This window comes from Triturus cristatus, chromosome 3_2, assembly GCF_964204655.1.
Source record: "Triturus cristatus chromosome 3_2, aTriCri1.1, whole genome shotgun sequence".
NCBI lineage: Eukaryota > Metazoa > Chordata > Amphibia > Caudata > Salamandridae > Triturus > Triturus cristatus.
In genome coordinates, this window is record NC_140584.1 from 923,088,778 (window position 1) to 923,113,358 (window position 24,581).

The 24,581-nt window shown below is 44.6% G+C and overlaps 1 protein-coding gene across 1 annotated transcript in view; it reads left to right on the forward strand.

Annotated features, from left to right (window-relative positions):
* Positions 1-327: 327 nt before the first annotated feature.
* Positions 328-24,581, forward strand: part of GDPD1 (glycerophosphodiester phosphodiesterase domain containing 1) — a 379,654-nt gene continuing 355,400 nt past the window's right edge. The window contains exon 1 of the mRNA XM_085649395.1: positions 328-698. Coding sequence (XP_085505521.1) covers positions 563-698 — 136 coding nt within the window. The 5' untranslated portion in view covers positions 328-562. The remainder of the gene's footprint in view (positions 699-24,581) is intronic.

Below are 24,581 nucleotides of genomic sequence, written 5' to 3' on the forward strand. Positions count from 1 at the left end.
TGACCCTCTGCTTATGTTTGAAGGTGAGTACTGAGGTGACATGTAGGGTTGTGTCGGGCATTACGAGTGTGCATGCATAAATAATTAGTTGGTCATGGACAGTTTAGTTCAGAAAATCTGCAAATAAATATAGCGTAAACTGAAGTAGAGATTTGGGCAGGTGGTGTGTTATTGGGCTGAGACCCTGCAGAGGACGGTAGTAGTCTGCGCATGTGTGCAGGGTAACGCGTGATGCTGCTGCTGATGCTGAGAGGGTCCTGCAGATGCGGCGAGAGAAGTACGCATGCGTGACCAAGCTGTCACACAAGTGTCTGTTGATGCGCATGCGCAGTCCCCGGCCTAAGCACTAGCTGTCAGAGACCGGCAGGCGAGGCACCGGCGCTCAGTCAGATATCGGCTGCCTTATCCAACACCACGCTCTCGCTCTTCATTTCGCTCTGCTCCTGGGCAGGGCGCACCCCTCCCAGGACAGAGGCTGAGCGCCTGCTGCCAGCTCCTGGAGCTTGTCCACATTCAGAACGGTGCCCCGGACCCCCTCAAATTATCCAGTCACCTCTCAGCCATGTCGGCCGCCTTGTACTTGCTTTCCACTATTGGCGGATATGTGCTGACCTCGGTGCTGCTGCTGAAGTGCCCGGGGCTCTTGCACCGGAGAAAGAAGCAGAGCTTCTGCTGCAGACACATCTCACACCGCGGAGGTGAGTGTCGAGGGTCGGAGGCGGGAGGAAACTGGTACCGAGGGAAGGTGAGGGGAGGACCGCAGGGGTTGGGAGGCTGTGGCGCTGGAGGGGAGGCACCAATTCGGCTTCTGATGGCACATCTCCCGCGGCGGTGGTCCTACATTTTCGCCGAAAGATAGTGAGTTGTACAGTTGTGATATCCCGTTAAATACGTTACATTTTTACTTTTTGTCTAGAGCAGCTGTTCCATGTGTAGAAGATGCTCAGCTCAGTGCAACCGAATGGTATAAGTTATGAGGGCATAGGCGCTCATGTTAATATTAGAGTAAAAGCTAGCTTTCTTTGTGGAAGGAGACGGCGATATCATTCGTTATTACAGACACCAGTATTTCACCGCTTTAATAAGGCGAGTGGTGAGGGCAGTGGTCAACGAATTAACTCTTGCGACAGTTTAGTGGCGACAACAGAGCAGAATTATTCAAGTTTCCATTGAGAAAACGTTTAGTCAAGTGTATTTTAAATGAGTGTATCTGTCCCAACACACCAGAGTCAATCTCAAATCATAAAGTGCAGTGTCAGCGTGAGCGCTTAGTCGAAATCTTAATACTACGTTTCCAGTGCACACTGTAAGTCGGGACCGAGGAGTATTGTGAGGGTTTCCGTAGTGGTAGAGCTTTATACGGTGTAGATTAGATGTGCGTTGTAAGAGTGCTGGTTAGTTCAAGTACTCGGATTGGTGTGCATTTTGTTAACTCTACCTCTGAACTCCAAGACAAGTTTACTCTGCAAATCGGAATCTAAGTGTATTGCGAGAGGGCTGATATGACTCAGTACTGAAATACGCTCATGTAGCAGGTTAGGGTAGAAGTGCTTTGTCATGGCTGAGTGGATGACTCACTGCTGCTCGGACACACGTGTGTACGCGTGTGGGTGCATTGTGAGAGAACTATGCGTGTGTTAGCACAAGGATACTGAAGCATGAAGCAAGTCATAATAAAGGCGCATTGAGAGAGCTCTGGGTAGCTTAGTCGGTTTTAATTGCATACTACAGGTGAGCGTGGAGGCCGATTGTGGGCGACCCCTGGGTGTGTCAGAGTAGAAGTGCATTATATGAGAGCTCCAGATGTTTCTGTAATGGAATGCTCGTACATTACGGGGCTACGGATAAAGGTCCTTTGGGAAGTTCTCAGGTTTCTTATTCCAGGTGTACAAATGAATATGGCAGATTAGGATAGAAGGGTATTGTTAGAGAATAATGAACGTTTTAGTTGTTGGAATTTGCTGCATTTCGCAAGTCAGGATAGAGATGCATTGTGAGAGTCTAGTGGCTGTTGTATTACTGGACACAAATGCACATGACGGGTCACAATGGAGGTGTTTTGTGAGAGTTGATGCATGTTTGAGTTCTTGGAATTCAGTGCATGAAGGAAGTCAGAATGGTGTTGCATTGTTAGAGGTCTGTGGATATACTGCTCCTGAGGCAAACGTGAGCTCTGCAGAGTAGGACAGAGGTGCATTGTGAGAGTTTAGTCGAATGTCTTGGTGTGTGGTCTCAGCTGCATGATGCAAGTCAAAATACATTTGTGTTGTAAGAGTTCTTTAAGAACTCAGGACTTGGCTATTACGGAATGTCAGACCCGTCTCTAGGTTCAGTATGATAGATTTGGGGATATCATTGTAGTGGATTAAGTTGTCCAATGGTCAGGCTAGAAAGTTGCTTAAGTTAACTCAGTGAAAGCGACTGCACCAGTTTGTAGCCGGACCAGTGACGTGGGCTGACCCACAGCATTACATTTCATGTACAAGTGAACAAATAACCACAAAGGCAGCATGTTCCTTATTTACTGTCTTCAAGTGGTCGACCCACACTCAGTGGTGCTGACCAATTTTTATGAGGGGGATGAGGAGGCTGGCCAGTTATGCCACTTTGCTAAAGCCATATGGAATTTGCGCAAATAGGGAATCACTGGTCAAGCAAGTGTTGAAAGGGCCAAAGTCTTTGTAAATGGGAGTGGTGACATTTTTGGAAACAAGCATTGGCAAAGCCAATACGTTTCGCCCATGCAAAATCTATTAGCTTTCTCAATGTTTTTCTACATGTTGCACAGCAGCGCAAACTGCTGAGCAACATGGCTCAAAGTAAAAGCACTATGACATGGCAAGCATTGACAGCGTCATAGCACTATTTTTTATTTTACTTTAAGCCATGTTGCACATCAGCCCGTGAAGGTGTGCAACATGTAAAAACAGTGGGGGGTGGGGTCAAGCAACATGAGAGAGGAGGGTGGGAAAGACATCGGAGAGTGGGAGGATGGAGTAGGCATTAGGCGAAACCATGGGGAGGGGGACAAATGTAAAAAAATAAACAGCTGGGAGGGTTAATAAACACGATGGAGAAGGGGGTTGTATCAAATCAAATAAGGATTGTAGGAAGTTGGCTTTAACCCCTTCGATGCTGCGCAGATTCCGCCGCTGTGCTGGCGGAATCTTGCGCGGGCGGGGTCATGACGGAATGGTTCCGTCATGAGCACAGCTCAACCGTGGGTCATGACGGAACCATTCCGTCATGAGCACCGAAGGGGTTAACCTCTTCACTGCTAGCCCTCCAACCCCACTTACCCCCTGCTAAGCCTTTTTTTGGCTATTTGGGGTAGTTTGCGCTTAGGCTCCCATAACTTTTTAGTCCACATAAGGTATCCACACCAAATTTGGGCCCTTTTCTTCCATCATCCTGAGGATTCTAAAGTTCCCCAGGGCTTGTGGATTCCCCTGATGAGGACCGAGAAATTAGCCAAAATACAACTACCTTTTTTTTTATGGATAAAAAGTGCTGCAGAGCAAAGCATCTGTGTTTTCCCTGCAAATTGTATCAACGAAGGGTTTGCGATGCTATCATCACCATCTTCCCAGCTTTCAGGAACAGGCAGACGCTTGTCAGAAAAACAATTTTCTACACAGTTTTTTGCATCTTACTGGGACATAGCCTATGTTTCCTATTTTTTATGCTTCCAAACTCCTTCCAGTTAGTGGTAAAAATGGGTGTGAAACCTATTATGGATCCCGGTGAGCTATACATTTCTGAAAAGTAGGCATTATTCTGGATTTAGCAAGGGGTCATTTGTGTAGATCCTTCAAGGTTTTCCTATAGAAACTAATAGTTGAAATAAAAAAATATTGAAATTGAGTTGAAAAAAACAGCCATTTGTGCCTACGTTTTCATCTGTAACTTCTTCTAAGTATGGCAGATTTTTTAAAGCAATATACCGTTATGTCCGCTGGACCCTTCTGGTTGTGGGATTATATATGACTTGTAGGTTCACCAAGTAACCAAGGTACGCAGATCCAATAAGTGAGTTGCACCATGCAGTGGTTTTTAAGTCTCGGCTAGCGAAGGCTGTGCTTGCGCAGTCTTGCTTGGCTAGATTTAACGTTTTCTAGTATAGGGCTTGAACCCGCCCCTCTTCTCCATTGGCTGGCTTCCTAAACGGAGGCCAGCCATTGGAGGAGAGGGGCATCTGTCCATTTAAGCCCCGTCAATTCAATTCAATTCATGAAGCTTTATTCGATACATGAAAAATGACCATAAAAGCACATTCAAAAGAATAAAACATACATTTAAAATCTTAAACGGCAATTAACAGTCCAAGCCTAAAAATACAGATAAAATGGGTTAGAAACACATACTTTTCCTAGCCTTAATAGAATGAATTAAAAACATAGCAGTAAAAAAACAGATATCGACGTGTTGTAAGTTAAAAATTCAGCACATGGCCTGATTAACTGTGCGTACACCATATTTAAGAAATATAGGTTTTAAATAGGCAATACGAAAATTCATATACAGTTTGCAAATAAAGTCAATGTGCTTATTGCTCTGTTTGGAGACGCCATCACACATACAAGGCCCCTGCGGATATTTCTTAATTACTGGCAGTGCCACTAAATAATGAACTATACCAAACCTCAGTCTGGTCAGCACAAACTTGTGGGATGGCCTAGTCACCCATACCAGATAAATCGGTAAACCTTCAACATTGTTATATTTATTATAAAACCTAAGTGTAGATAGAGAGCCATTAGCAATAGCCCGTTTCCTTGCAGCAAATGCGAGGAAATTAATTTTCAACTCTTGTTTCGATATTAGAGATGCTGCATTAGGGTCCACCAAAATGTTTAAATTAAAGATCTCTGAGAATCATTTGACAACGTAATTTAACCAGGATATATGTGAGAATTTATCCAGCGAGAGACAATCCTCGATGACCAATCTATTAAAAGATTTATCTTCCTGAAGCCAAATAGAGCGCCAAATCATGAGTGGCATCAAAGAAAGTAGGTCAGTAAGGAAGTTAACATCCAACTTGCGATGGGTAAGCTCAGTACAAGCACTAGATGGTAGTGACAGGAGTTTTTAAAAAAAAGCATTTTCCTCGATCTGCAAAGTATGAGCATGACAGTGACCCCAAACACCCGCCCCATACAGTGCAATACTAACACACCTAGCTTGATAGATCTTAAGCATATCCCTGGTGCGACGGTCCCCAATCTTTGCAGCAAATCTAAAAACACCATGGGCATTTTTTGCCATTTTAATACGAATATTTTTAAATTCATTGTGCCACTTTCTATCATTAGAGAAGGTTATACCAAGATAACAAAAAGTGTCTACTTGAAGCACCTTGTCTTTATCTATAAAAAAAGAATTTAAAACTTTACTTTTCTTTTTGCATCTAGCCCCACATGTCATGATATACGTTTTCTTCTTATTGATAGTCCATTTCCTCTCCTTTATTAAGGAAGAAAATCTATCAATCAGATGCTGCAATCCTAATGGAGTTCTGGAGATCAAAACAGCATCATCGTCATATAATAACACAGGCACAGGAGAGCCTTTGATCTGAGGGGCATCCGCTTTAATTGTTTTTAAAATTGCGTCGATTCCATTTATAAATAAAATAAAAAGGAGGGGGGCCAGTACGCAGCCCTGTCCAATACCTCTTTTAACGCTAAATTTTGGGGCGCATGCTCCTTTAGTCCCAAAACGCACACAAGTTTTTTAATTCCCATACAATCTAGCGAGGAAATAGATAATACCTTCTGGGGCACCTAACTGTAACAGGGTTGGCCATAAAATCGAATGGTCTACCATGTCAAAAGCACTACTAAGGTCTGCAAAGCAGAGGTAAAGTGAGCCCGGTTTAGCTTCTGTGTATTTCCCGATCAATAAATCAAGATTTAGACACTATAGAGTGTGCCCCTGCCCTTTCTGAAACCATACTGACTATCTGCTAAAATACCCTCTTGGTCGGCCCATTCCTCTAACCTCACTAACAAAATTCTGCTCATAATTTTGACAGATGAGTCAAGAAGAGAAATCGGTCTATAGTTTTTAACATCCGACCTGCTGCCTTTCTTATGTATCGGAATAATAATAGACTCCCTCCAAGTTTCAGGGGAGTCTGTACATATAGCAGCATTAAAAACTATAGCCAACAGCGGGCTCCACATCTCGGGGGCTGTTTTATACACATCTATGGGCACTCCGCCCGGGCCCTGGGCTTTCCCCCCCTTACTGGCACGGATGCCAGATTCAACCTCACTAACTGTAATGCTCAAGGGCAGAACAGGCCAACTATTCTGGTATGCGCCCATACAACTATTAGAGTAAAAAATGTTTGAAAAATGGGAGATCCAGCCCTCACTCGGGACGTTAGAAGTTATCATCGGAGTATTCTCAACTTTGAGAAAGGGGGAGTTAACAGTGGCCCAGAACAAGGTACCATTAGATAGTTCAGCTGCTTGGTTCAAAGAGTCTCATGCCAACTGCTGTAGCTCACTCTTCCTCCGCTTTAGGGCAAGCTTATATTCTCTCCTTAATTTAATTACAGAATTAGTATCCCTAGGCCTTTTAGCAAGAGTAAGTTTTAATTCAGTTAGTGAACGGGTACACAGATTATCAAACCATCTTGGTACATTACTACGCTGGCCACCCCTTAATTTAGTGAATCTAACCTCGATAATTTTGTTAAGATCCTTAAAAAAATGTAAAACCTGTAATTCATCAGTACTATTATCAAAAATAAAACTGATATTTGGCAAACAGTCCCTCACAATTAAGCCAATTAAATCACTAGCTTTGTCCCCTACCCATCTCAAACGGACCCCATTTGATCTACACGGTTCTATATTGGAAACCGAGGCGCCTGTTATAACACGGCTATCACCCCAGAGAGTTGTTTCCAGAATGATACAATTATGATCGCTTAAGGCGGTAACTTCAATCCTGGGGGGAGCACAGCAGGAAATAATATTAGAAGAGACAATCACATGATCAATTACTGAGCAAGAATGGTGGCCCTTAAAGGTAGGGATAATGTGACCAGATTCCTCTTTAGGGAGACCTAAAATCTCTAAGTCATAACAACCCATAAAATAATTTAATGCATCTCCATAGTTGTTGTGACAGAAATGCAGGTCATCCACTCCTGTGTCATTGGTAAATCCACAAACTTTTTCAGTTGACAGTTCACATAATGGGATGTTAAAGTCCCCAACCCAAACAAAATCAAAAGAAACATTGACTTCTTGATGTCGATTTCCAATGGCGATTGCCAGGTCACGGACGACTACATCCCTAGAACTGTCGAAAATATTATTATAATAGTTTAACCCCTTGTGTGCCACGCCCTTTCCCCGCCCTGTGCCGGCCGTTACATTAGCGGGCGGGGTTTATGACGAGCTGGACTCGTCATGGGCACAGCGCAACCGCGGCCCATGACGAGTCCAGCTCGTCATGGGCACACAAGGGGTTAACAATAAAATGTTATGAATCTGTTCCTCTACCAACCAGAGAATCTGGACAAATTCACCTACTATTAAATACCTTTTTACTATAATTGGGCGATGGATTGAAACTAATATCAACAAACTCCCTTTTGCTCTGCCCAACCCAGTGCCCTTTGCCACCAAATTATATGAGGCAAACCCCTCGTAATTGATTTCTTCCCTACACCACGTCTCCTGGAGACAAACAATATCATAGGAATTAATAAAAGCTTGCCATCCCGGGACCTTCCCCTTGGATTTCAGTCCTGCAACGTTCCAGCTGGCTAAAGTTATTCCTTTACCCCCTATGTTAGTCCTAACTGGAGTAGTAATTACGCCAAAATTATTTTCGTCCCTTTGATTGCCACTGGGTGGCCCCTTATAATCATTATTAAGAGGGCCCTCGACCCTAGTTAGCTCTGGAACCAAAGTAACAATAGTGGTTTCAATACCCTGATTTTTAATAGCCTTATCTAAGGATTTAGGGCTCTCCGGGCTAAGTCAGTCGTTAGAATCCAGACTGTTCAGGGCATGGAAACGATTGTACAGTGGGATAGCTAAACCCCGCCGCGGGATCGGCGGAGGTGGCTGTAAATGGTCATCATCATTAGGGGGCATATTAATAAGATGGCTATAAAAATAGCCAAGCGGGCGTGCACATACGCCATTGTCAGTAGACGGTAGGGAAGCTGCTCTCAGTAGAACTGTGGCAACATGTTGAGGATGTCTAAAATTAATAATAATACAATCACCCCTACAGTTCTTTCTAGAATTACCAATCCAATTAACCCTTCTTGTAGTTAGTATGTCATTGGAAAGGACCGATGGGAACCCGCATCGCTTATGCAGCCAAAATATGGTTTTATTTTTCAAGGAATCATGTGATTCAAACTGGGGCTGGGCCATAAGTGAGTCAGCCCGTGGTACGTTAGTTAGAACCACCACATAGGGAGCACAATCTGGCGGCAGGTTAATAAAACCCTTTCTCCTCACCTCAGTCCAACCCGCATTACTATCATTACTATCAACTGCTATAGTAGCCTGGTTCTCTTTGCTCGCAGTATGCCGTTGTGCTGGTATAACAATTTGGTTTACCTTAATCCCCTCATCTGGTCGGATTACAACATCTTTCCTTACAGTGTTACCTGAATCTGTAGCCAAAGGGGGACTAGGTTTAGTGGTGTGGGTATCCAAAAGGTGACCTAATCTAGTAACTTCTTTCGAAATCTCGTCTAATTTGGCCACCAACGGTAAGATATTCTTATCAAGTTTGGCGTCAATGATGCTAACCAACAAGTTGAATTGCTCAGTATTCAATTGGGCTGGGGTGTCCTTTGCTTGGCCCTCCTCCCCCCTGACTGTACATTTGGGGGATATTTGAGTTCGCTTGACCTTTTTAGTCCCCCCCCCCCCTCGCTTCATAGGTATTTTTCCGGCAGGCCCTAATAGCTCTACATACCGGGGTGTGCTCTCCAGGGTCATCAAGACTATTATTAGACACAAACTTATTAATGGTCAGAGGCGCCAAGTCATCACTGTTAGTTAGCATCTCTAAGCCATGGTCAAAGCTGGCGTCCAGGTCTGGTACACCTGGAGCAGTAGACAAAATAGGCGAAGAAGCGGGGGGAATACCCCTACTTGGGGAGAGTCGACGTTTACTATTCATTTTATTAACAACTTTGACTAAGTAATTGTCTAATGTGGCTGGAGCTACAGAGGATTTAGAGGCTTTTTGTTTGGACATAATTAAAACCACATACACAACCTGCTACGCTAAATTTGAATAGACAGGCCCAAGCTATCATGAATTTCACAAGCATTTAATTTAAAAATATGATATCTTAAATACTAAGCAGGATACCTGAACAGCAAAAGTCAAAGTCCGTGGCCCTGCCCTGCCAAGTCCTGCCCCGGACGGCCACAGACGGCCCGCCCTTTGCCCGGGCTTCGCACGGCGCGCCCCCCCCGCGAAGCAGGAGCCGCGTTCGATTTTATGCGCCTCCGTGCGCGGTTCTGGTGACGTGGGCCGCAACCGGGCCAAAGCGTTGTGGGAGATCGAGTCCCTCAGGCAGGTAATCAGCAGCAGATGTCCCAACGATAGCGGTTCCCGCGAAGCGGGAGCCGCGTTTGATTTTATGCGCCTCCGTGCGCGGTTCTGGTGACGTGGGCCGCAACCGGGCCAAAGCGTTGTGGGAGATCGAGTCCCTCAGGCAGGTAATCAGCAGCAGATGTCCCAAAGATAGCGGTTCCCGCGAAGCGGGAGGCGCGTTTGATTTTATGCGCCTCCGTGCGCGGTTCTGGTGACGTGGGCCGCAACCGGGCCGAAGCGTTGTGGGAGATCGAGTCCCTCAGGCAGGTAATCAGCAGCAGATGTCCCAACGATAGCGGTTCCCGCGAAGCGGGAGCCGCGTTTGATTTTATGCGCCTCCGTGCGCGGTTCTGGTGACGTGGGCCGCAACCGGGCCAAAGCGTTGTGGGAGATCGAGTCCCTCAGGCAGGTAATCAGCAGCAGATGTCCCAACGATAGCGAGCCCCGTCTTTTTCGGATTCGGGGGCGTGTTTTTTACTTTCTTTCTCTCCTCAGTAAACATTCCAGCCAATGGCAAGAGGAGAGAAAGAAAAACACGCCCCCGAATCCGAAAATGACGCTGCGTTTCTCCGTGGCATTTCTGCTTGACCTCGGAGAAAGATGGTGGTGTTCATGGTGTCATCCCCGTCCACCATGAACGAACCAAAGGACTGTCCCGGCGTCCGGACGCATTTGTTAATTTCCAATACTTGTCTCAGTTTTTAGGACAAAGGTCACGTCATTCTGCAAAGGAGAATTCTAAACTATTCTCTCCTTTCAACAGGCGCCTCTACAGTCTGAAGTGATTCAAGCTATTATCTGTTTTATTTGAGGCAGCACAGGAGGAGGCTGGCTGTGAGCTCACTGCAGAAGGAAAGACAGAGCGGGGAGGAGGACAGGGGGCCTCAGGGTGGAGGTCCGGCCACAACTCACATTATATAAACATAGCCTTGTGACATTATTCATGTTGTATAAACGCATATGTGTATATTTTATATACACACACACACTATACATTTACCGGGCTACGTAAAAACCGGGACATGCCAGACATGAAAGTACCACAAAAGGCTTTAGCCTACTTTTATGTTGACCTGTCCTGTTGTTAGCTTCTCGATGTCGGACCAAGATGCCCTGAGCAGTGCGCGCTCGGGCTATCAGTGCATTGCTATGTTTCGTACAGCTGAACCGATAGTAAGGGCAAACAGCAGTCAAACTGAAACGGATCGGCGCTCTTCGGAAACACGTCAAAGGCATTCACGATCAACCAGGATGACGCGCCTCGCGCATTCTAGAGATTAGGCTGCCAGTTGGTTCCGTATTCATGTTGAAGTATGCCCCTCTGTGGCCAATAGGGATAGATGCAGTTATGTTTCTATTTAATTCAGAGTGTTTGAGTCCAATATCCGGAAACATTTCTGGCCTTTAAAATTTAGAACAGCGAATCCAGAATATATTTAGTCTCGGATTACAAGCATTTGAACTCTCTACAGATGGACGTCACAGCACAGGCCAAAGGGCACAACCTCTAAAAGATCACAGGACTACAGCACAACTTTAGCATGAGCATGGTTTCACCCACGAGACTTGAGACCTAATTCAGAGAAGGTGGACCACAAGACCGAGCAATGCCAATAGGTCAGGCTTTAGAGGAATGTTGTATGGTAATGTGAAAACATTGCAAGAAAACAGCATGAGAATGGATATATATTTATGTTTGAGCAAATAACTGTAGAATAATATTGGTCTAGGTTAAAATGTCAGGTGACAGTTGGACTTTCAAGCCAGACCAAAACATCTTTGTAGGTTCATGACTGCCCTTCCTTCCATCTGTGCTGCTGCTAGAGAAAACACATTATCTAGTTATCTGGGACACTTTAACAGCATCATGCCCGCGATCTCCGAAAATTCAAGCTCAGGCAGCTGGCTGGTCCTCTGTGTGGGTAACATGCTGCTGATGTGTATTCTCCAGTAAACTTTTGCATTTGGAAGTGAAATGCACCTTCATTTTAGGTGGGCCCTTTATTTGATAATGTTTCTATCCCGGGTTTTTCACCCATTTTGTTGAATTTCTCGATGCAGTTCGTTTAAGTGTCCTTCACAGCACTGGCAAGATGGGACAGCCAGCCTGACAATGCCCCCGTGCCCAAATGGCGCGCGACCAACCCGTGAGCCCGTCCCGTTGCATTGTGTACTCCCCCCACACCTCCCGAGAAGCAGAAGGACGAGTAGCAATACAAAGGGCAGGATAAGGGTTCCTGTGGGGGTGGGGGGAGGGGCGGCACTGGGAGGAATTAGGGACAGAGCGGGAAAAAAGCCAGTTCGGGAAAACTGCTCTAAATTACTTGGCGCCCCTAGCGCCTGTAATTTGAATAAATGTAATATTTCAGTCGGGAGAGAAAATCAAAGGAAATGTGGGTTTACTTGAGGCCAGGGGACGGAACAACAGATAATGTTTGTGTCTCCCCCATGGAATTTGCTCCAGCAGAGGGCAGGGAGGGAGAAATGTGGCCACTCCATTGTGAAGTGGACGTGGGAGCAGGCGAAGAGACACTCCTATGACTAGCGTTTGGTCTTGGACGACGACATGGTGACAACAGTATGCAAAGGCATCGTGGGCACGAGATGGGGGCAACTGCGGCCGGTGCTGTGGGATTTGGGAGGTGGGGGCAGACCAAGGCCTAATTTATATTGTTGCACTAGGGGCAGAATGACCTTGTACAGTTGCCTGGGCTGGAACTGATGAAGCTAAGAAAGACCTGTTGATGGTGAAGGACCGGTGGGGGTCGACACAGGATGTGGGCAATGCCCATGTTATGGAGGGGTGCAAGGACGGAGGCAGCTGGACACGGAAGGAGGCGCACAGAGAAATCGCTACTTTCTGTAGAGCAGAGTATAGGAGTGGTTTGATCCTGTGGATATAGCCTATGTTGTTACATGGGGTACACTTGAGGGTACTAGGGAACAAAACGCACCTGATAGGGGTGATGGGCGTTTAGGAGGAATGGTGGAAAGGCAAGGGGTCAAGTGAAGGTAATGTGTATGTGTCTAGATCTATGTGTGTGTGTGTGTGTGGTTCTGTATCTGTGTGTGTGTGTGTGTGTGTGTGTGTGTGGCTCTGTGTAGGTGTGGGTGGCTCTGTGTGTGTGTGGCTCTGTGTGGGTGGCTTTTTTTGTAGGTGGCTCTATGCGTGGGTGGCTCTGTGGGTGGCTCTATTTGTGTGTGGGTTGCTCTATGTGAATAGCTCTCTGTGGGTGGCTCTGTGTGTGTGGGTGGCTTTGTGTGTGTGGCTCTGTGTGTGGGTGCAAATGCAATAGGTCTCGCATTTGAGAGGGATTAAGCTATTGACATTGTAAATAACAATGCGGTTTCTTTAACCCCTTCGCTGCTGCGGACATTCCGCTGCAGCGCTGGGGGGGGCAGGGGGGCAGCGCGGTGGGCCTGTGCTCATGACGGAGCCGCTCCGTCATGAGCCACAGTTGAGCTGTGCTCATGACGGAACGGTTCCGTCATGACTCCGCCCATTTGCGTTGTCCCCCCGCACAGGCGGGGAAACAGCGCCGCGTAGGTGGAGCGGCCGCCAACGGGCGTGTCATGACGGAACCGTTCCGTCATGAGCACACGGCAACCGTGGCTCATGACGGAACGGTTCCGTCATGAGCGGGGAAGGGGTTAAATGTTTCAAAAACATAAACAAAAATAATGTCATGAGCAATGCCAATAGCTCTAACTTTAACAATGCAGAGACCATTGCATTGTAAATGCTTGTTCATTGTGTACTGGGTATACAGCAATTCATTTGGTAAAATATATAGAGTGGAAAATAGTTATCAAGGAAACCTATCCATTTCCGAAATGGGAACAAAATATGGAGTTTAGAAGCAGTGGTTATTTAGATATCTCCGAATTTGTAAGTACCCGTACTAGCATGTGAATTAGAGGGCATTTTTCAAAATGACTCCTTTTTTACACATTGTCTTACATTTGGAAGACAGAAATGCATCAACAATCAATTGGGAATAACACTTGTTCTACTATTCTGTGTTCCCCTAAGTCTCCCAATGAAAATGGTGCCTCACTTTTCTGGGTAGGCATAGTGCCTGCGACAGGAAACGGCCTAATACGCAATGTGGACACATCACATTTTTCCAGTGACAACTGACCCTTTTTTCGCAATTTGTCTAGCTGTGGATATTGGACCCCAGGTTAGCTGGCATGTAGGGAAACCTAGCAAACCAATACATTTCTGAAAGTTAGACACCCATGGGAATCCAGGATGGGATGACGTGTAGCTCTCATTAGGTTCTGTTACCCAGAATCCCTTGCATACCTCCAACATTGTAAAAATACCCATATTTTCCTCACATTTCTGTGATGGCAAGTTCTGTACTCTGCGGGGAGCCACAAGCTTCTACCCATACAGCATTCCCCTAAGTCTCCCGATATAAATTGTTCCTCACTTGTGTGGGTAGGCCTAGTGCCCATGACGGGCAACTTCCCAAAATGCAATTTGGACACATCATATTTTCCAGTGAAAACTGACCCTTTTTTGTAATGTGCCTAGCTGTAGATTTTGTACCCTAGCTGTGCTGGCGCCTAGGGAAACCTAGCAAACCTGTTCATTTTTGAAAACTAGACACTCGGGGGAATCCAGGATGAGGTGACTTGTGTGTCTCTCACCAGGTGCTGTTACCCAGAATTCTTTGCACACCTCAAACTTTGTAAAAACAAAAACAAATTTTCCTCAGATTTCTTTGATAGAAAGTTCTGGAATCTGCTGGGAGCCACAAACCTCCACCCACCCAACATTCCCCCAAGTCTCCCAATAAAAATGGTACCTCACTTGTGTGGGTAGGGCTAGTGCCCGCAACAGGAAACAACCCAAATCACCACGTGGACACATCACATTTTTCCATTGAAAACTGACCCTTTTTACGCAGTGTGCCTAGTGTGGATTTTGGACCCTAGCTCTGCCAGCACCTAGGGAAACCTAGCAAACATGTACATTTTTGAAAACTAGACACCCAGGGGAATTCAGGATGGGATGACTTGTGTGGCTCTCACCAGGTTCTTACCCAAAATCCCTTACATACCTCAAACTTTGTGTAAAAAAACACACATTTTCCTCACATTTCTTTGATGGAAAGTTCTGGAATCTGTGGGGAGTGACAAACTTCCACCCACCCAGCATTACCCCAATCCTCCCGATAAAAATGGTTCCTCATTTGTATGGGTAGACCTAGTACTCGTGACAGGAAATGGCTCAAAACGCACTGTGGATACTTCAAAATTATCGATCACAAAAAGGACTTTGTTTGTGAGGGAGACACCTGTGTTTTTGGTCCCGGGCTCAGCGGATATCTAGGCAAACCTACCAGAAATAGACATTTCTGAAAAATAGCCACCCGGGGGAGACCAGGGAGGTGTGGCTTGCGTGGATCTCCCAACGTTTTTCTATCCAGAATCCTCTGCAAACCTCAAATTTTGCTAAACATTTTTCCTCACATTTCTGTGTGAGAAGTTGTGGGATCACCAGGCCACAAAGATTTCCTACCACCCAGCTTTCCCCCTAGTCTCCCGATAAAAATGCTACCGCACTTGTGTGGGTGGGTCAAGTACCCTCGAAAAGGAAGGGCCCAAAACATAGTGTGGAGTTATAAAAATTACCGTTCACAAAACGACCTGTTTTTGCAAGGGGGGTCACCTGTGTTTTTGGTCCCGAGCTCGGCGGCCATCTAGGGAAACCTACCAAAAATGGTATCTCTCTTGTGTGGGTGTGCCACCTGGCTGTGACAGGGAAGGACCCAAAACATATTGTGAAGACATCAAAATTATCTGTCCAGAATCCCCTGCAAACCTCAAATATTGCTGAGCAAAAAAATGAGCAAAAAATCTTCCTTACATTTCTATGAAGGAAAGTTGTGGGATCACCGGACTGACACAAATTTCCTAACACCAATCATTCCTCCTGGTCTCCCGGTAAAAATGGTACCTCACATGAGTGGGTGGGCCAACTGGCTGCGACAAGGAAGGGCCCAAAACATATTGTGGAGACATCAAAATTATCTATCATAAAACAACCTGGTTTGCAAGGGGGAGTCCAAGGATTTGTGGCTTGCATGAATCTCCCGATGTTTTCCTACCCAGAATCCCCTGCAAACCTCAAATTTAGCTAAAAAAAAAATCACATTTTTCTCACATTTGTGTGTGAGATCACCGCACTGGCACAAATTTCCTACCACCCATTATTCCCCTCGGTCTCCTGAGAAAAAGTATACCTCACTTTTGTGTGGGTGGTCCAAGGGCCTGCGATTGGAGAGGGTCAAAAACGTAGAGATTGAGGGGATAGCACAGCAAGCTCTACGTGCTATATTGTTTTTATATATCCTTTTAGGCTGACTCTGCATTGGACACCCACATAAGTGAGGTATCACTTTTATTGGGAGACCAAGGGGAAGACTGGGTGGTAGGAAATTTGTGACAATGCGGTGATCCTAGGGAGAAATGTAAGGAAAATTTGATTTTCTTGTCTAAATTTAAGGTTTGCAGGGAAGACTGGGTAGGAAAACATCGGGGGATCCATGCAAGCCACACATTCTTGGACTCGCCGAGGTGTCTACCTTTCAGAAATGTCTGGGTTTGGTAGGTTTCCCTAGATTGCTAAATTGTGATGTTTGCAGATGATTCTGGGTAAGAACATGTTGGGGTATCCATGCAAACCATACCTCCCTGGACTCCCTCGGGTGTCTAGTTTTCAGAAATGTCTGGTTTCCCTAGATGGCCGACTAGCCGGAGACCAAAAACGCAGGGAACCCCCTGACAAAACCAGGTTGTTGGGTACCTGTGTTTTTGTTCCCAGGCTTGCAGACATCTTGGAGAACCTACTAAACCCGGACATTTCTGAAAATGAGACACACATGGGAGTCCAGGGAGTTGTGGCTTGCATGGATCCCCTATGTTTTATTACCCAGAATCTGCTGCAAACCTCAAATTTAGGTAAAAAGTCAAATTTTCTTCAAATTTCTGTGTGAGGAAAGTTGTGGGATCATCGCACCGGCACGAATTTCCTACCACTCCGCGTTTCCCTCAGTCTCCCAATAAAAATACCTTACTTGTGTGTGTGGGCCAAGTACCTATGATAGGCAAGGGCCAAACACGTGTGGAGATTGAGGGGAACCAAAGTGGGTCCAAAAGGGCAGTTTGTTTATACATTTTTAGGCTGACGCTGCTTTGGGCACCCACACAAGTGAGGTATCATTTTTATTGGGAGACCGAGGGTAGCACTGGGTGGTAGAACATTTGTGCGGTGATCCTACAACTTTCCGACACAGAAATGTGAGCAAAATATGACTTTGTAGGTAAATTTAAGGTTTGCATGGGATTCTGGGTAAGAAAACATTGGGGGATCCATGCAAGCACCCCACCAGCCATGGGCCGTCTACACACACCGCCAGCCAAGTGCCATCCATGCACACTGCCAGCCAAGTGCCATCCACACACTTTGCTAGCCAAGCGCCACCCACGAACTCCATCAGCCAAGCGCCACCCACGCACTCCGCCATCCATGCACACCGCCAGCCAAGCACCATCCATGCACACCGTCAGCCAAGCGCCTATTCAAGTACACCACTAGCCAAGCGCCACTGCATGCACACCACCAGGCAAGCGCAAATCTACACACACCGTCTGTAGCGCGAGTCCACACGCACCATCAGCCAAATGCAAGTCCACACACACCAACAGCAAAATTCCAGCCAAAGCCAGGCAAGGCAGACCGTCAGCCAAACTCCAGTTCACACACACACAAACTTTCCCTGGTTTCTAGTGGTTTTCTGCTCTCGCTTAGGGGCAGATGAGCCTAAAAACGTCTCTGAAACAGCCAAAATGTGTGCCTAAAAAAAGATGATGTAACCCTTGACTTTGGGGCTTCTCCCTGACATGCCCATACACATATCCATGGTGCCTAGTGGGCTTTCTGCCCCCTTCTCAGAGGGAGGGGGCAGATTGGGTGTAATAACCAACATCTGCCCCCCGGGGGGCAGAAACACTGTGCCCATTGTTTAAGGGAGGAGGGCATCGGCATGCCAATTCTGTGCAGCCCTACACATAAAAAAAATAGTCCCTGGTGCCTACTGGGCTTTCTGCCCCGATCTTCCTCCCGGGGGCAGAAAGACTGTGGCAAATGATTTTGGGGGGTGGGGGCATTGGCATGTCCATTCTGTGGAGCCCTCACCCCAGAACTTCAAAACAAAATAATCCCTGGCTTGCTAGTGGGCTTTCTGCCCCCCGGGCGGTCAGGAAGACTGAATATGCTCATCATTTACAGAGGGAGCAAAAACCCTTGCCCAAGGGGCTGCTCACCCCTCTCTGGTGTCTAGTGGGTGAATCTCTGCTTGGGGATCGCCCTCCTGCAGCGATCCCCAAACAGTCATCCTGCTTGGAGGAGGTGTAAACACCTCCTGCCAGAGCAGGCATTGTTTCTGTCCTTTGAGAGCGGGGCTCTCGCCTTCTAGGCGGTCAGAGACTCTTCTATGCACACTAGAGGACTAGTTGGGTTCAGGGGGTACCTCTAAGATTCCATCTGGATGCATGTATTAATAAATCCATCACTGGAATCAGTGTGGGTTTATTAATATGAGGTGTAAGATACCAAACACCATAGGTTTCAGTAAATCTGTTATGTACCTGGGTACTTGTTTTCACCAGTGTCCAGTACATACCTTAAGGTGGCTTCCCTGCTCACTTGCAATATCTAGTAATAGAACAAGACATAACAGGGGCATATCTGCTCATGCAGATATATTGTCACATAAAATATAATGCACCCTGCCTTAGGGCACAAAAGCCCGCTGTAGGGATGACTTACATATGTTAGATGCAGTGACTTTGCCATGACACAGTGTCATGGCATGTTTTCACTCATGGTTTGCATCATGTCACGCAACCTGCAATGGTAGTCCATGTGGAATTTGCATGTGGGTCCCTTAAGGTGGCATAAGATATGGTGCAGCCTTTATGGACCCTCGTCAACACCCATGCCCTAGGCATCTGGGGCTCAATTTACTAGGGACTTACAGGGTCTCTAAAATCCTCAGCCAATTGTAGAACAATTGGACTTCACCTTGCTTTGGGGAAGAAGCACTGGTACTGAGGTCTGGTTAGCAGACGCAAAAATCAGCATCTAAAAGCTAAAAAAGGGGACACCTGCAACAAAATCACAGTTTCCTACAAGGAGCAAATACGGTTCCTTTTTCATTCAACCTATTAAATTACAGATGAGAAACTCATTGCTTGAAGCCATTTTCCATGAATCTTTTTAACTTTTTCCTCAATTCTAGAGGCTAATTGCCAGGAGAGCTTCTGTAAGGAGGGTATTCTGTGCTTATGGGTCTGTTCCGCAAAACAGATGGGGAGACAATGTGGTGTAACCGTCAGAGCTGCTGACCAGCCCATGAAAGGGTCACCGGATAGATGAAAACTAAGTATAGCCTCCCCTGTGGATCTTTTGGTGTGTCCTTGTACTGCCCATTGAGAAGACTCAAGGACACAAGAAGGTGTAAAATAAAAGGCAAGTCACAGGACTGACATGTAAACACCAGGCAGCTGTTTGCTTGTGTTCAAGCATCAACTCACCTAGAGGTTTAATTATTCGTATGGTGTGATGCAAGCACCTTTAATAAAAACTTCAGAACTTGTTGAGTTTCCAGGTTCGAGTCTTGGCGTCGGCTCAACATCCTGTCATTCTGGGCAAATCGCTTAATCTCCCTGTGCCTACAAAAAAGGAATGTGACTTGGTGTAATGTAATCAGTGCCCATGTAAAGCGCTCCAATTATTTAGGGTTAAGTTTGTGCTATATAAAAGGGAAAAAAGGAGAAGAGTTTTTTCCATGGTTGGGGCTGACACCACAGGGAAGAGTCTATTAAACGAAAATAATGTTTCAAAAAGGACAGCAGCAAAAATGCATGCAGTCAAAAATACATTGATTACAAAGTAAAATGTAGCTCTGGCAACAAAAAAACAGATGAATAGTTGAAAAGGAAGGAGTACTTGGTCCAAGCACCACAAAAAAGACAAACGGACAAGGGCAGACAAAGAGAAATCAGAAACCTACAGTAAATGATACACAAAAACCAATAAAAAGCAAGGAACTCATAGTGGCATGAAAGCCAACAAATGGTAAGTAATGGGTCGGCTCTAAGCCTCTTTGAAGATTTGTTTCTCTCTCTCTCCTTTTTATATGCGTGTATCCTTTGAGACCGACATTGCAACTTTCCACCTCTCCATCCATGTAAGTATGATGGCTGTAGAAATGTGTCCCAATACCATTGGTGGCGATCCACATTACAGGGAGTTCAGTAGCTTGCTCAGTGCAGGAGTGGGTGTGCGTGACAAAATACAGTTGTGGATTTCATCAAATGTAGTAATATTGCACATTGTCTTGTCCAGGGCTGTAAGCCTGACCGCGTCCACAGGCACCTAATTAAATTCCCTTTCAAATGAAAGGACTGTAGCGTTCTTAAAATCACAAGATTCATTAGCTTTTCTAATGAACCCTTGATACAGAGTTGAACACAAACGATTCATTAGTAAGCTTGGCATCTTGTGGATAAGAACATGGATGGTGAGGTCTAAAAGCAAATTGTGAGCATATCAAGAGGACTTTAAATTAATACATATTACGCAAATACTGCACAAACTGACAATGCAGACCATGAGCTGGACGCAACCCACACTGACATGACATAAGGGGCAAGGCCCACTGTCACTCTAAGCTAATGAGGACCAGTGCAGACAAACATAATCCATTGGAAAATATGAGTAAAAACATTTCTTTTAAATTGTAAAGGGCCTCAAAATCCATCATTTGTGACAAAATGTAACAATCTCCAATTGTATCTAAAGTGAAACAATACTCTGTTACTGAGGATGCCTGAGAAATATACGCTGGCAAGGTAGTTGACATAAAACGATATATGTAGACTACAATATGATCGCTAGAAATTTGACATTCCATAAATGCAATTTCATCAACACACCACATTCGTTACATTTTGCTACAGGTAGGCAACAAAGTTTCAGCACAGTCTATATTCAGGGCTGTCTTTCGTGGACAAAAAGTTGAGGAATTACATTTCATAGCATATTTGTTGTGTTTAGAAGCGCAATTAAAGCATACATCAGCATTTAACTATACATACACATATCAATTCCGTCATTAAATCACATTTCATGACCCTATTACATTGCTAATGCAAACAATAATATAGTGCAAAAATCCTGGACAATTAAAAAAATGAGTTAATCAGCTCCATAAAGCAGAAGAATGAAAAATATTATTTCCACAAATAATACAAAGTCCCCAGTCCACAAATACTACTGGGGAAAACCCCAGGAATACCCAAAAGGTATATGCATTTTTAGTGACTTAGTTTTCAGGCAAACATTGCACTGCTATTCATATGCCTAAAACTCTAAAGCAAGGAAGCAAAGCAACAAAGCTTTGCAAAAAGCCAATAGGTATGATGTTGGCAGGTAACCTGTTGGCTTTACCAATGATTGTTTTCTTTTGCGATGGTTTTTGGTAAACGTTATCACCAAACCTTTACAACAATGGCATCCCATGCAAGCTCGTACATTTGCACACTGGTAAACCATCTTTTAATGTTTTTTTCTAATAAAAGTTTACAAAAACCGTTCACTAGTTGCCACCCGTGTGTGTGTGTGCGCACGTGCATAAGCATAGACTGCCATCTTTGAACGGTGTTTATTAAAATAAAAAGCATTCAAAGATGGGCGCCCATGTGTGTACATGCGCATGCATGGAAGGCTATCTTTAATTGCTTTTTATTTTGGACTAAATGTACTAAACACTGATTGCAAAATACTGGCCATAATTTGCCAGCATTTTTGCGACCATTGTGGTATTTTGTGAACCAACCTATAAACTAATAATGTCAGTTTGTGAAAAACCTAATCGTAGCAGTTCAGCCTGCCTTATGAACACTAATGAGCTTGGTCGCAAACTGCAACCAATTACGCTGCCACAACATGTATCGTGACTTGCTGGGATAAACAGACCACCATGTCTGTGATTGCATTTTAATAAAGCAAATTTTTTTATTGATGCTCATTTTTCTTAAAGGAAATAGGATGATTGCATTTAAAAAAATGAGTTTCTATTTGTTTATTTAAACAAAACATTTTGACATTCACAAAGGGATATGGGTCCAAAGGGGGCTGCTTCCCTTGTGCGAAAGAGTACTACCTCCTTTGAGGTGTCGATAAAATATCAATGTGTTGCGAACAGATTTCAGTTGCAAACCATTCATACATAGCATACTGATTCGGTATTTGGAAGGGACACCTACAACAAGACCCTTTCAAATACCAAATGCTGAGTCTTTGTACTCTGCCGTGTTCTTGCTGCTGTCATTCCAGGTTTGTTATTTGATTCTGATTCCCTTATTTCTAAACATACTTAGCGATTTGTAAACACTTTTCCTAATTGCTAAATACATTTATTACATAGGAAAAATAGTTTTGGCATTCACAAACCCTCTGATATATCATCATCATCAAAAATGACTTTATTTAGGCCACTAGGGCCATAAAAGTACAAATTAAGATAAAATATACAATAATTAAAAACCATACATTTGCGGCGTAACAGGTTCTTGCTTCATATAACTTACAACTAGTTACAATGCAATAAGGCATAAAATATCTGGAACATGCACAGAAAAGAGGGGTTTGGTTCAGAGGATGTCAATAAAATTACAACCATTACATAATAAAAAGAATAAAACGGGGTGATCAGCTTGATGTAACGAGGGGGGGGGGGGGGAGTCAGTGCCTTCCTGCAGAGTATCCACATTATTGCACCCAGAAACTTGGCTACTGGGATAGCAAACATTGGGCTACAGTATGACCTCAGTATGCAAAGTGCTGCAGAATAGATACGAACACCCAAGCGTTTGCAAATAGGAGCTAACCTGGTTTTGCGCTGGTGGGCATAAGCTGGGCAGGCAAAAAATACACGTGCAACACTCTCCTCTGTAGGGGAACAGATGGGACATTCATCTGTAGCCCCACCTGACCACTTAGTTGTAAATGCTCTCAGCTGAAGAGTTCCTGCTCAAACTGGAAGTTTAACTTCCTGTCTATAGAGAAAGTCACCTGGTCTTTGTATGGCTCATACTCACTCAAAAATTTAAAGTCATCAACCAGTTTAGAGGACTCAGCCTTTCTAAAGTCACTGGCTGCTACAGTTGCCCAGTAAGACAACTTCAGGAAATGTACAGATTGAAAGTTGATAGTTGCAGGGTGTTCCCAAAGATCTTGCCGCCCAAGAAGCCGAAACAACTCTCTAATATTCACAAGCTAAGGGACTTTGTGGAATCGGTCAATGTCCAGTACATCCCGAAGGACTGTTGCATTGTACTCAAGTTCTGGGGAGGTCCATAGCCGGCGCCGATATAGAAGAGGGCTTAACCTGGCTTTATCAGCTATACTACGTAATACCATGTGCAGGCGAAGTGGGTGCAAGGGGAAGCTGGGTTGGGGGGGAGCAATGCTAACTTGCGTAAAAACCTCTGATTTACCAATTCAAAGGGTTTAGAAATTATAAAACTCTTTGAACATCTGGCCCTGTGTTTTGGGAAAAAGCACACATTACAGTCGTGACTCCTGGCACTGTAGGAGACTACTTTTTTGAGGTTGTGCACCTTATGCAAAAGCAGAACGCTATCACTCATAGTAAAGTTACCCAATGGCCTAAGTGGCTGTCCATTTTGACCCATGTTGTAGGCTTGAATGGGTGGAATTAAAATGTGAAGGACACAACAACAGACCATAGATAAAGAGGGCTGGTGTGTTTATATGAAATGTTTTATTACAATTAGGTGGGCTCTGCAAACACCAGCCCTAAAATGGACAATAATTGATGATAGTGCAAGCAGCAACATATTTTGCATGAGGTCCAATATACTTTTCTGCTCTATTATCAGCAGTAATGAGGAAGAGAACACATTTCTTCATCAGAAATTTAGGAAGATGACATTATCCCTTGAGATTGATTATTGAGCATAGTTGCATAGATACAATCAAACCAAGAACACAAATAATTACTAGTCTAGCTGAAACCAACTAAAGTTAACTAACTATTAGCCACAGAACTCTCTCACTAGATTTACTCCATTAATAATCACTGGACACATTCCATAAATCATTACACAAACTATTTAAGTCAATGGAATATGCTACTTCAAGTAGACAGTATCATTTTGTCTTGGCCTGTCAGTCGTGTAAGAAAGTGAGCAAGAGCTGAAATTATTGCAGGACCTGGACATACATTCATCCTAGAGCAAATCAACTCATTCCCGAAACCACAGACACTTTCTGGTGTCAAATGGCTGAACAGAGCATATCATGCATATTTATTAATAAAGCCAGGAGTAGTAAATTGCTCTCATTTGTAAAATTCAAATTCACGATCTATCACTTTCTGAAGAATTACTGCTATTATAAATGCTGTGCCATGAACCGGACTGTGATCAGCAACATAACAGAAAGTTTCGAACCTTCCTTTCTGTAGCGGCTGACTAGATGATCTGCAAAAGACAAGATGCAGAAGTGAAGGCTACCACACTGAAAGTAGTGGGCCATTCGAAAATATGAGTGTTTATAAAGATTGCCTGTTATATTAAATGCTGGTCCATCAGCAAATGCAGAAAGGTAAGCTGCAACAACAGAAACGGTCTTTCCACCACAGGAAGCAGCCCAAAGGCAGAAAAGGATAACGGCCTCTATTGGCAGCAAAGCCACTTTCCACAACAAATCAAAGACTGCTGTCTTCACACTCCTTTGGCCATCCATCCAGTGGCAGACACATTCTACTGTCACCTCATAGAGAGGCAGAACATTGGAACGATAGATGGGCTCTGAATATTGTGCAAAATATTTATGCTTGCATGCAGATATAGATATTACACAATGAATTAAAGCTTCT